The 14,041-nt window shown below is 42.7% G+C and overlaps 1 protein-coding gene across 1 annotated transcript in view; it reads left to right on the forward strand.

Moving 5' to 3' along the window:
• LOC126260302 (uncharacterized) overlaps positions 1-12,939 on the forward strand; it is a 28,627-nt gene extending 15,688 nt beyond the window's left edge. Inside the window, exons 3-6 of the mRNA XM_049957626.1 lie at positions 3,927-4,049; positions 6,608-6,721; positions 6,828-6,893; positions 12,618-12,939. Coding sequence (XP_049813583.1) covers positions 3,927-4,049; positions 6,608-6,721; positions 6,828-6,893; positions 12,618-12,859 — 545 coding nt within the window. The 3' untranslated portion in view covers positions 12,860-12,939. The remainder of the gene's footprint in view (positions 1-3,926; positions 4,050-6,607; positions 6,722-6,827; positions 6,894-12,617) is intronic.
• Positions 12,940-14,041: the final 1,102 nt, after the last annotated feature.

Here is a 14,041-nt window from a genome sequence, read left to right on the forward strand (position 1 = left end):
CCAGCTCTTTCGCTTCCAACATGTCTGTTAAAAACTAAATAATTATCCAAAACATTTTTGTTTTCCTGCTTTCGAAAGTTGCTATGAGTCTGGTTTGCTCATTGATTTCCCTCCAAACGTATTCACTGCATTTTCCTTCTGTCTAACTGGTTCGTTCCAGGCACCTCCGCACCCACATTTCCATCCCTTCTAAGCGTCTTCAATCTTCAACGGTGTCCAACTTTCGTAGCTACATGGTATCACATTCCAGATGAATGTCTTAACAATTTTTATGTGTTGTGTACTAAACGACTTGTTTATTAGTTGTAAATTTCCTTGATTTATAGCAGACTTAGCAGTTGCAATTGTTTTGTGTTTTCCATGCTGCTTATGTTGACTTCTGTAGTAGTGCAACCCAAGAAACAAATTTTGTCACCTTCACAGGTAAGAAAAGAAACTGTTTAGCCAACCTCAAACGCAGGAGCTTTTCTTTTTTAACCACTACTTTCATTAAAGTCCATGTTAGCTGTATGATATCTGTATAAATCCATGATCATTGTTGACAGGCACATACACAATTGTTTCCTGTGATAACAGTGTGATCATGCAAATATTAACCTAGCAATAGGAGATAAACTGCAGATATTTAATATAACTGAGAAAACGGTAGCCTTTATTATTCAAAGCACCTGCATTCCTGTTAATTTTTATTCTTTTAAATGTAGTTACATTGAACAGCAGTAGTTTGATATTCATCAAAGTTCTGGATCGAATAGTAAATTTCCCTTGTATGTCTGATAGTTAAGTAAAACTCACACTAGGCGGGATGTTCCCATGACGATAGAACAAAATTTCAATAGTCTTAGTTAAGAGACAAAGTATTTACGTTGAGGTGCCCTGGTAAGGAAAAGATTGAGTATAAATTTATAAGCGACGATGAGAGGATTTTTGATTTGTCAAAATCAGCGATGAGAAAAAAAACAAGTAAACACATTTTTATAATAACTTCATTTTATTGTGCACTTTGCAGTGGATGCTGCATTCTTAAAACACTAAAGATTATTCCAACAATCAAAACTGGAAACTCCAAATATCTCTCCCACAGATACAAATGACTTGCCGTTCTTGATGTTACTTGACTTGCAGGTTTCGAAAGTGGGTGCAGATATTTGCTTTTCGAGTCGCGGAATGGAATCAGCCTAAATTACTGCTAACAATGGAGCTAAGACATGCTTCACTTTGCATCCATTCATTCACAGTAGACCCACTTATTCACAATAGACCCTTTCACATCGTCATTAATTCCGGCCGCCAATCTAGGTATCCACTGAAAACGATATTACAATATCGTGAATGCACTACCGTGAAAACTGAAGATTACGCCTTCCACTTGTAAGGTAGCATGGTTTCTCACGTATAAAGCATCAAACCTCTGTTATTTCTCTGAGACATGTGCAGGAGAGTTTCTATTGCGACAACGCAATATTCAACGCCTCTATGTTGAAGGGTTCACCAACTAGTTGTCGTTCTTGTGCCAATAAATCCTATTGACAGGTAGTAACACAGTTACAGCTGTACAAAAATGAATGACTGTGATTAAATTAGGAATAAAAAAAATGTTATTACTAAAACACTGGAGATCAATATGATAATTATCATTAAGTGCAAACATCAGTGATCCTCACATATTAATAGTTCCTGATCAACTTCTCCACCTCGCTACGGTCGCAGGTTCGAATCCTGCCTCGGGCATGGATGCTTCTGATGTCCTTAGCTTAGTTAGGTTTAAGTAGTTCTAAGTTCTAGGGGACTGATGACCTCAGCAGTAGAGTCCCATAGTGCTCAGAGCCATTTGAACCATTTCTCCACCTCGACTGGCTATGTAATTAGACCACGATTCCTTCACTTAATGGGAAAGCCTACGAAACACAGAAAATGGCAAACTTGCTTCACAGTGTTAACAGAACATGTAGAAGTAACGCTACTGAATTGTTCAGAATATAGTACCTTTCTCAGACGCATCGAAGCATTGGCGTCGAAATAATAGATAACAAAACCAGATGTCGATCATGACAAAATGCAAGAGAGATAATGCAGCAAAGCAGGGTGGCCAGCATCGCTATGTTTCACAATACATCCATTGATACTCTGTGAACATGCTTACAACGACGGCTTCTTCCTTGTCGATGATCTCTTGCACAATTCTCGGAGTACTGCCCTCTTTTACTCTTTTAACAATTCCTACCACGGAAACTGAATCAAAAGATGGATATTAACTGTCTTCTAAAACGAGAGCACTCCTATATCGCTGCTGAATGGTTCGGTTGAAATAAACGGACACGTACGGTTTAGCAAATTATGTTTGACGCGTTACGGTTGTATACGACATCGCAATGACTGTATTGTTCAGATGTACGATGCAGTGTTCCTTCGGACATACAAGCATGTGATACATGGTTAAAAACGTACGGAAGTTTGGGTCTGCCCGTGAAGTATACTCGGATAACCTAATGGTAAGGCGACAGCTCACGATAAGCGGAAAATCCAGCTTCGAACCCCGATCCAGCACAAACTTTCATTGTCATCATTCTATTATACAGCTTATAGTTATTCGTATTCGCAGCTGCAAATACATTTCATAAGTAATGGGTGTGGTCTGTCTTGAGAACGTCAAACAAAAGATCTTCCTACAAAGTATGTGACCATAAGTGCTTCGGAAATGCGTCAAATATAATTTGTTGAAGAATAAGTGATCTGCTCATTTAAGTGACTTATTGAGCAGTGATACAAGACGTGCTCTCGATCTGCATTATGACCAGAGGCCTCCTATGTGACTTTGTGTCGCAACTTCAGTCCATTTCAAGCTTTCTCAAATCTCACAGACTTCCATTATGGTCCGCAGCTCGTGGTCGTGCGGTAGCGTTCTCGCTTCCCACGCCCGGGTTCCCGGGTTCGATTCCCGGCGGGGTCAGGGATTTTCTCTGCCTCGTGATGACTGGATGTTGTGTGACGTCCTTAGGTTAGTTAGGTTTAAGTAGTTCTAAGTTCTAGGGGATTGATGACCATAGATGTTAAGTCCCATAGTGCTCAGAGCCAGCCACTTCCATTAAGGTTATCTCCTGACGAATGCAGCACATCGAAACCTCTTATTGATCACTGCGAATCCATTTCGTTGCCGTAAATTACTATCTACCTCTAACGCTCGGTTATGGCATTGTTCGCTATTCCATACACTAGCCGTTACATTTACGTATTTCCAACATCGCGTGACCCTATTTCTCAATTTCGCTGTCGTATGTACATTGCAAGAGAGGTAACAAACAACAAATTTTCATTCATTATTGCGTATTTTTGTTGGTATACCTGAGCACATTTTCTCATACGTATAATTACACAACAAGAACTGTAACACGTTTATTTGCACGTCATAATGTCCGCAAATATTAACACCACTGACACTTTAAAAACTAGGTTCATATACGTCCTATCAAGCACTTCATTAAAACATTGTATTTAATTTTTCATAATATGCTAGTGCACAAGAAGTAGGACAATTTTTATTTGAAGCACTAAATCTACAGTTGGTTCTCAGTACTATAACCTTGATAATATTTATCTTTGGCAGTTTCTTTATTGATAAATACATTCTTGCGTGGCCGTTAATTTTCATAATCACTTGGAACCAATGGTATAAAAAAAAGACAGGGTTTTAGGTGTTGGGCTCACTAACGATTCACCTATTCTGAATTCTGCTAATGCGCTTTTACCTTAACACATTCATAACAGTTTGATTAGGCATTAGTTGTTCTCAAATTACTCGTATACTTCAAGCAGCGCTAAAAAAAGTGTTGTAGATTTTTCACGTCGACGCAAAGCTACTGACGTCGTAATACAGACATTACCAATGGCGTTGGAGTCAGGTAACTTTGTAATCTCTTTTTTTCCAGGACTGGATGACTTTGGTTTCCTCTACAGCTGCGTTATCTACGAGGGGGTCATCAAGCTGTCGGTGAGGCTTTGCTCTACGGATGCAAGTTTTCGTGCTGGTGTCCTCGCCAACAGCATGCTGGGTATGGACTTTAACTATTTATTACGTAAACTAGGCTGCACATAGTGTCGACAATGGAAATTTTTGAAAGGGTGCGGAATGATCTTGATAACTATCATTTCGTGGAAAATGGAAATCTTTTTAAGAAAAGTGAGTTTTTATTACACAGAATTTGCATCAGTAAACAATCTGAAGAACCATTAGTGGAACAAGCAATGGTGAAACAGAAACGTTTGAGAATGCCAGTACAAATTATGTTATCTAGTTGGCATTTCCATTATTTGTTTGAGTTCCACGACCGAAGAGAGACCTTAGTTCAGGATGCGTGAGAGTGATATCAACCTTTGTGTTTAATTTGTTGCCGTGAGGCGTGCGCAACATGTACTGTAGGAGTCTCTACCCCTTGCTATCCAGGAAGTTTGTGGATCACGTTGTGGATTCTGAACAAGATTCATTCTACGAGTATAATGCACTTCTTACCACTGAATGATATTTGATTTCGCAGATCTTCTATAATAGTAGCCACTTTGGTGATATTGCACTTGCTACGATGAGGCCTTAATCTAATATAAGTAAATGCTTTGTGCTTTGCGAACAGCGCTTCTCCATTGGGAAGTACGTACTTTAGTATTACGACGTTCTCGCACGGGACATGCTTCTGAACGTGAAGTATACCAGACGTTATATCGGTCATGGTTGCCACCACGTCCGGAAACCACCAGCTACTTCTCACGCATCTCCAGTAGCAGTTCTCGGCTACATCTGGGCCGCAGATCCCACACTTCCTTCACGAAAATAGAGGGGCGCAGAAGAGCTGCGCCAACTCTGTTAGCAAATTGCCGAGGAAGAGCGGAGAAAACAGCAAAGACGCTTGTAAACTCGCCGACGGCCTAAACAGCGAATTGCTGGTAGAGGATTACTATACAGAGCTCTGCAACGATCTGAGATACATACTAATAGAAGCTATTCGTTAACTCAGTTGAATATTCATCCCATTTTCAGTTTTAAATTTAATATGGTTACAGTATAGTGAGTAATGTCAGTTTGCCCTTGCCTAATATCCACATTCTCGATGTTGTATTGACTACCATCACTCTGACGCAAGTGCTTCACATAGGTTTCAAGACAGGGATTCATTTCGTAGGTTCATTCGCCTACAAGCATGTGATAGTACACTGAAACACCAAATACACTGGTATAGGCATGCGTATTCAGATGCAGAGATATGCAAACAGACAGAATACGGCGCTGCGGTCGGCAAAGCCTGTATAAGACAAGTCACTATAACCAATAGTACCTAAAACGACGCGTTAGCGATAGGCACTCAATGTGCTGATCCCTTGAAACAGCTTGTACTCATACTACTTGCACTATAATAACACCTGATACTGAGTTTAATTCCATACAAAATGGCGTCTCCTATGTTGTGCTTGTGATGTTAAACCGATGCCGCAGCTCATTAGCCATGTTCCTGTCTACGAGGAAAAAATCTTACATGCCAAATTTTTCATTTCACTCGTCTTAATGTAGTGGAACACGAAATTCCACGCTGTGACGTCACCAGCTCTTCATCCACGTACGTGTTCACGTCCCGTGAGAAGACGGCAGTAGGCGAAGTTTACTTGGTAGTCGGAGCTCAACATACACAAAAAGGATTCAAAGGGAAGCAAACGTTGGTTCTCCAAAATTAACTGATTTTTTATGCTGCCAATGCCATCTGTGAAAATGTTTTTCTATTTCTAACCTTCCATATTATCATAGTTTCCAGAACGGAAATATAGCGAACTCTCATTTATTTGACCGGTTCTAGGAATTAAGACCATCGGTCCAGTATCACTATATTGCTGTGGGCTCAAGTTTTACCCATCCCGACATTAAATAGTAATGGGCTTTCAATTAATTACCATGAATTAAATATTACTTATCGCAGGGCCACAAAAATTGGTCGTTCATGAATACTTCATGTGAATGTAAAATACAGAACGTTGACTGCAAACATTAGGCCGCAGCAGGTAACTCCATTTCCAGCTTTTACGAAACATTCTGTCGAGGCCACCTGCTGCACTGCTACTCAATTTATGTAGCGGCTATTTAATTAATATTCTGCCTTTGCTGGGGCACTGTGACGCGTTTGCTAATAAAGTAATTTATGCCAGGGTGACAACTTTTAGTTACCCGACTTTTAAGCTTTCCAGGAGCACTCGTCATCTGTTTCCGATTCAAAAATAATGTAAAACTGACGCTTATTTGCAAGTCATATCAGATTTATAGTGGCGTAGAAAAATATTGAAATCATTAAATAAAAACATACATGATGAAATTTGCAATGCCTGCCATTTTCCATCCCAGAGATATGACCTCCTTAGTGGCCTCTTATTATGTAACGAAGTAAGCTTGTTTGATTCAACTTCTTACTGCACAGTTGACAAACACAGGACAAGGGACGTGACCATAGTAGACTATAAACTGTGAGGGAGGTCATGTAAAGATAATTGGCCGTAAGTCATTCTCATAAAGAATTGCTAAGGATGAAATCGGTTCTAAACTGATATTTAACAACAAAAAATTGTTCATTTCCAGAACCCCCGTGCAGGAAGAATTGGTACAAGTGTGATCATGAGGGTGACAGGACTGTGTGTCGTGTGAAGCTTTGCCCGTGGACCAACTCACCACTGGTGCCCAAGTCTGGAGAAGGTATGTGGCTAATAGAGCACGGTCGATAATTGTTTCTCTAAATATCAAACACTGTGATAATAATGTATCATTGTGTATAATTCTTCTTTTATTTTTTTTTACACAGTTTCTGAATGGTACCAGTGCACGAGAAAAGGATCACAGACCGACTGTTACATAAGCAACGTAAGCGGTGAGTCCCGATGAAAGATATCTATGTATCATGACATTCTGATTCGGCCAGTGTTTGGCATTAGTCGCTAGAAGGACATGGGGACCAAACAAACCAGTGTTGCATCAATGCGAAAATTATCGGTTACGTATAATGGGCCCGTATATACTATGTGATCAAATGTATCCGGACACACACAAAAACATACGTTTTTCATATTAGGTGCTTGTGCTGCCACCTACTGCCAGGTACTCCATATCAGCGACCTCAGTAGTCATTAGACATCGTGAGGGAGCAGAATGGGGCGTTCCGCGGAACCCAAGCACTTCGAACGTGGTCAGGTGATTCGGTATCACTTGTGACATACGTCTGTGCGCGAGATTTCCACACTCCTAAACAACCATAGGTTCACTGTTTCCGATGTTATAGTGAAGTGGAAACGGGAAGGGACACATACAGCACAAAGGCAGACATCTATCCAGACCATCACACAGGAATTCCAAACTGCGTGAGGATCCACTGCACGTACTATGACAGTTAGGCAGTAGGGGAGAAAACTAGGATTTCATGGTCGAGCGGCTGCTCGTAAGTCACACATCACGCCGGTAAATGTCAAACGACGTCTCGCTTGGTGTAAGGAGCGTAGAAATTGGACGATTGAACAGTGGAAAAAATTTGTGTGGAGTAGAATCCTGCAGCTCACCTTTGGGATGTTTTGGAACGCCGACTTCGTGCCAGGCCTCACCGACCGACATCGCTACCTCTCCTCACTCCATGAAGAATGGGCTGCAATTCCCCAAGGAACCTTCCAGCACCTGACTGAACGTATGCCTGCGAGATTGGAAGCTGTCGTCAAGGCTAAGGATGGGCCGACACCACACTGAATTCCAGCATTACCGATGGAGGGCGCCACGAACCTGTAAGTCATTTTCAGCCGCGTGTCCGGATGCCTTTGATCACAGGTGTACATGCGACAAACTTTCAGATGTCGTTTGCTATTTTAATTCAGAGAAACCCTGGATTGTGACAGTAATTCGTTCACTATTTTCTTTCGGGGCTTTATTTTTAGGAGCTTGAGGCCTAAAGCCCAGTTTCAGGGTACATTATGTCATCTGCAGACAATAAATATTCAAAAATGGCGTTGGACAGAAATATTTTATAAACTTGTACTTAACTATAATGGGCAAGTATTAGTAATTATGCTGCAATTAATTGAAATTCATACGGCTTAACAAAGATCACGTTTATCTTAATGTTAAAACAGTTCTGTAATTAGTCAGCAATGAAACAATAGTCCCTGTAGTTCAACATAATTTTATGTGCTTGTGCAGCCCACTCACGGGATATTACTTAGACTTTCAAAGCCACTCACATACTATGGTAATGGGAATGAATTACCTACAGATACATTGAACGCTATAAAGTGTGCTCGGCTAACAACCACCGTGATGGACTCCTGATGACGCATTGAACAGTCGCTCGAGAGTTACCTTCATGAGGAACTTGTTATGAAACGGTTTTAATCATCAGGATACATAAACCTACATCGTGTACTGCGAGTGTAATGAAGGTGAAGTTTTGATATGTATTCCCATCAACTAGGAATGATTAACTCGATCACCCCCGCCCACACTTTCCTTATGGTTAAGACTTATGCTACCGTTTCGTTTATTTCGCAGTGCATTCCAAAAATACGCACTGCCGTTATCCACAGTGTAGACTGGTAAGTCTTACATGCGTCACTACGCGAATAGTCGTCAGTCTGTGTACGTCGACAGTGATATGATTTTTGGCGAAGCAAAAATCACGAAACAGTCTTACGTTTCCAGAAGTTATTTTATTTAATGCCATCTTCATCGTGCTGTAAGATTCTGCTGTCGGTAGTTACTGATGAACGGCCTTCTCCTGGTCTACGCTTGAATTTGTGCGCCCATCGGCCTGACTGGCTGACGTCAATATTAATTTCAATACTAATTAACTGGGAAACGGCACAATGTATCACATTTTTTGTAAACAGTTATCTTTCTCAGCGCAGCCTGCCGTGCAAAACGCTTACAAGATTTTCAGACTGTTTCCGATCACCCTGTGTAGAGGGTGAAACACCTAAAACTCGCATCGCAAATACTGCAGAAATGGAAAGGGCTATTGATGTGCTGGTTTCACAGAATAGATTGGTAATCATGGGCTCGTGTTGTTAGCCAATGAACAGACAGTAATAATTCTTTGAAAGTTTTCAAATAGTTCAAATGACTCTAACAAGGGAACCTCCCCATCTCACCCCCCTCAGATTTAGTTATAAGTTGGCACAGGGATAGGCCTTGAAAAACTGAACACAGATCAATCGAGAAAACAGGAAGAAGTTGTCTGGAACTATGAAAAAAATAAGCAAAATATACAAACTCAGTAGTGCATGCGCAAGGTAGGCAACATCAAGGAACGTGTAAGCTTACGAGCGCCGTGGTCCCATGGTTAGCGTGAGTAGCTGCGGAATGACAGGTCCTTGGTTCAAATCTTCTCTCGAGTGAAAAGTTTAATTTTTTATTTTCAGATAATTATCAAAGTTCAGGCACTCACACATAATCAACCTCGCTCTCCAAAATTCCAGGACATGTTCAGATTTGCTTGGATATATACAGGATTTGACGGTCTACGCACGGAAACATTTGAAAACGTAAAAAACATATGTTTTGACAGAGCACAGGGAAAACGGTACGACTGTGAAACTGTTGCATTCATTTGATGAAGTTTATGTGACAAACTCCTATGTTTTCATCACTTTTTTGGGAGTGATTATCACATCCACAAGAAAACCTAAATCGGGCAAGGTAGAAGAATCTTTTTACCCATTCGCCAAGTGTGCAAGTTAGGTGGGTCGACAACATATTCCTGTCATGTGACGCACATGCCGTCACCAGTATCGTAAAGAATATATCAGACGTGTTTTTCTGTGGAGGGATCGGTTGACCTATGACCTTGCGATCAAATGTTTTCGGTTCCTATGGGAGAGGCACGTCCTTTCGTCTACTAATCGCACGGTTTTGCGGTGCGGTCGCAAAACACAGACACTAAACTTATTACAGTGAACAGAGACGTCAATGAATGAACGGACAGATCGTTACTTTGCGAAAATAAAAAAAGTAAAATTTTCACTTTAGGGAGGACTCGAACCAAGGACTTTCTGTTCCGCAGTTTCTCACTCTAACCACGAGACCACGGCGCTCAGCAGCTATTACTGTCCTTCATGTTGCCTATCTCACACATGGACTACTCAGTTTGTATATTTTGCTTATTTTTTCATAGTTCCACACAACTTCTTCCTGTTTTCTCGATTGATCTGTGTTCAGTTTTTCAAGGCCTATCCACCGTGTCAATTTATAACTAAATCTGAGGGGGCTTCGATGGGGAGGTTCCCTTGTAAGCACTATGGGACTTAACATCTGAGATCATCAGTCCCCTAGACTTAGAACTACTTAAACATAACTAACCTAAGGACATCACACACATGCATGTCCGAGGCATACCATTTTTTAAGTGGAACAACGCATATTGACATTAACATACTACAGTAGGGGAAATTAGAATGTCAGCGGTGTTTGTTGCAGGATGCTAATGCGAATCGTTTACGAGATATCGTATAGTGAAAAGTTCTCACACCGACAATTTTGCAGTACCTGTGGTAGCATACACTAAAGAACAAGTGAAGTGCACATACTAATTCTATGGATCCCCAGTAACATGACAACAGACCATCACAAGTTGTGTTCAAAATGACCACCATTAGCAGCTACACACGCTTCGTCTGGTGTGGAACGACTGCTGCATACGTGCTAGCATTTCAGCGGAGATGTCCGAGTGGGCTGTAGTAATACGTCGTTGCGTATCATCGGGTGTATGTTGGTATGTTCTTGTAGACAATATCTTTCAGCTTTCTCCGTAGTAAAATGTCTGCAGGCGTCGAACCCGGGGAACTGGCCGGCCAAGGTAAAGGACCCCTGCTCCCAAACCAGTGATTTAGAAACAATTTATGAAGGCATGCTGTAGCACTTCGTCGACTATGGGCTGGACAGCCATCATGTTGCTACCGCAGGTTGCTTCTAGTCTGGAGAGGAACTTCTTCTAGCATCCGTGGGAGATGGTCTTTAGGGAAGCTGCGATACTTGTGCACGTTCAGTATTCCGTCTACGAAAAACGGGCCTGTGAGCTGATGGTTCACTATCCCACACCACTCGTTTGCACCCCTTGGGTGCTGACGTTCCACCTGACGAAGCCAACGAAGATTGTGGAAAAACCAAAAGCGCATGTTTCGGAGGTGTCCCTGGCCATGATTGGTAAACGTGTCTTTACCAATGAACTAGATACATGGTACATCTGGAGTATCCTGTCTTCATGCCCATGTACAGAAGTTAACGGGATTCTCATAGTCGATTCCATACAGCTCTTGACGGAGAAAGATGTGATAGGTAAGGAACGTATGTCGATGGAGAATGCCTAGGAGCCTGGCCTGAATCATTCCACCTGCTCGTCCGATTGCGCAGGAGTAAACGCGAGGATCAACAGCGGTTAGAACATTAATTTCCCCCTCTTCTGTTCTCACTTGTTCCTTCTCTTACATTATCTAGGTGTTACACTACCACTTTCACGTAACTGGCTGAAGAGACTGATAAATAATTGCCGATGTGGTTGACGTCTTCTGGGACATCTTGCCGCAAACACCGTACAAGAACGAACGGCATTATTCCTACACTCTCCCACGCCATAAACATGTCGGCTTTTGCTGCTTTCGTACTGCCTATCGTCCACCTCACCACGTATTGCTTGAACTGTCACACACCAACAAAGTAGCAAGTCGCGATGCACTCAGGCAGCACAAAAGCACACTTAAGCAAACATAACAAGATCGTACCTACCAACTACGCAGGTTGACTGGTACAAACAAGGGTCGGCGTAGAAAATCTTCAAAATACAATAACTCGTGAACCACCCGCACTAGAATCCTTAACAAACAACACAGACATTCTAATTTACACTACTTTTAGTTTGTTAGTGCCGCTGTCCTATTTAAGAAGTGTATGTTCGTCAAAAAATACAAAAATACTGTAACAATACCTAGGTACTATTAGGATACGTTTTATGGGCTAACAATACGAGCCTTTGAGAACCAATCCGTCCGATGAAAACAGCACATCAATAGCACTTTCCATTTTCGCAGTATTTGCGCTTCAAGTTTTAGGTGATTCGCCCTGTGTATGTACATTTAAATGCAGAAATAGCACTGGTGTACTTTTGGGACCGCAGTGGTTAGCACACTGGACTCGCATTTGGGAGGACGACGGTTCAATCCCACGTCCGGCCATCCTGATTTTGGTTTTCCGTGATTTCCCTAAATCGCTCCAGGCAAATGCCAGGATGGTTCCTCTGAAAGGGCACGGCCGACTTCCTTCCTAATCCGATGAGACCGATGACCTCGCTGCCTGGTCTCCTCCCTCAAACAACCCGACCCCAATCCAACCCTTCCCCTCCCTCTCCACTCTTCTTCTTCCCTTTCTTTGTCCATCTCTTCCTTGCCTTCTTCTGTCAGTCTCCATCCACCTCCTCCTCACGCTCTCTCTGCCCATCTCCTCCCTCCCAGTGTCCCTCTCTTCCTACGCCCCCTTTCTTCGTCCATCTCCTCCTCTTCCCTCACTCTATCTTACCTCCCCCCCCCGTCCTGTACTTTTGGAGACACAGCTGTGTTGGCTTTTGCAGCGGGCAAGCACTACTACTCGGAGGTGGACGACCTGGCGTCTCCCGCCGTGTTCGGCCCGGAGCTGGTGGAGACGCAGGAGCGCCTGCAGCCGGCTGTAGCCCTGCCGGTCCCGGGGTCGCCCTCGCCGTCGGCTCCCCTGCACACCTACCGCCCACTGCCGCACACCGTCGCACTGGGCCGCAGGCGTACCAACTATCGACGCGCCTTCCGCAAACTCAACGCAGAGTACTACCACGTCTAGGGGCAGAGCATACGGCGGGCAAAGCTGCCTGCTTCCTGAGGACCATCAGCTTCTTTCTCAAGACCTGTAAATGCCCTGTGTTATATGACGAATAAAGAGAAACCTATCGGAAGCTTTAAGTTGTTTTATTACTCCCAAGAAATAAAAAATCATGCCTATAGCTTACAGTATATCTCTAACGTCGATCAGTTGTAGAATTTTGAAACACCTATGTTCGAGTGTAATGACTTTTCTGAAGACTGTAAATCTACTCTCTAGGAATCAGCATGGGTTTAGAAAAAGACGATCGTATCAAACTCAGCTCACGCTATTCGTCCACGAGACTCAGAGGGCCATTGACACGGGTTCCCAGGTAGATGCCTTGTTTCTTGAGTTCGGCGAGGCGTTCGATACAGTTCCCCCCCCAGTCGTTTAATGGGACTATCAAACCAATTGCGTGATTGGATTGAAGAGTTCCTAGCTAAAAGAACGCAGCATGTCATTATCAATGGAGAGAAGTCTTCCAAAGCAAGAGTGATTTCAGGTGTCCCGCCGGGGAGTGTCGTAGGACCGTTGCTATTCACAATATACATAAATGACCTTGTGGACAACATCGAAAGTTCACTGAGGCTTTTTGCGGATGATTCTGTAGTATATCGAGAGGCTGCAACAATGGGAAATTCTACTGAAATGCAGGAGGATCTGCAACGAGTTGACGCATAGTGCAGGGAATGGCAATTGAATCTCAACGTAGACAAGTGTAATGTGCTGCGAATACATAGAAAGATAGATCCCCTATCATTTAGCTACAATATAGCAGGTCAGCAACTGGAAGCAGTTGATTCCATAAATTATCTGGGAGTACGCATTAGGAGTGATTTAAAATGGAATAATCATATAAAGTTGGTCGTCGGTAAAGCAGATGCCGGACTGAGATTCATTGGAAGAATCCTAACGAAATGCAATCCGAAAACAAAGGAAGTAGGTTACAGTACACTTGTTCGCCCACTGCTTGAATGTTGCTCACCGGTGTGGGATCCGTACCAGATAGGGTTGATAGAAGAGCTGGAGAAGATCCAACGGAGAGCAGCCCGCTTCGCTACAAGATGATGTAGTAATCGCGAAAGCGTTACGCAGGTGATAGATAAACTCCAGCGGAAGACTTTGCAGGAGAGACGCTCAGTAGCTCGGTACGGGATTTTG

This window comes from Schistocerca nitens, chromosome 5 (genome assembly GCF_023898315.1).
Source record: "Schistocerca nitens isolate TAMUIC-IGC-003100 chromosome 5, iqSchNite1.1, whole genome shotgun sequence".
Lineage (NCBI taxonomy): Eukaryota > Metazoa > Arthropoda > Insecta > Orthoptera > Acrididae > Schistocerca > Schistocerca nitens.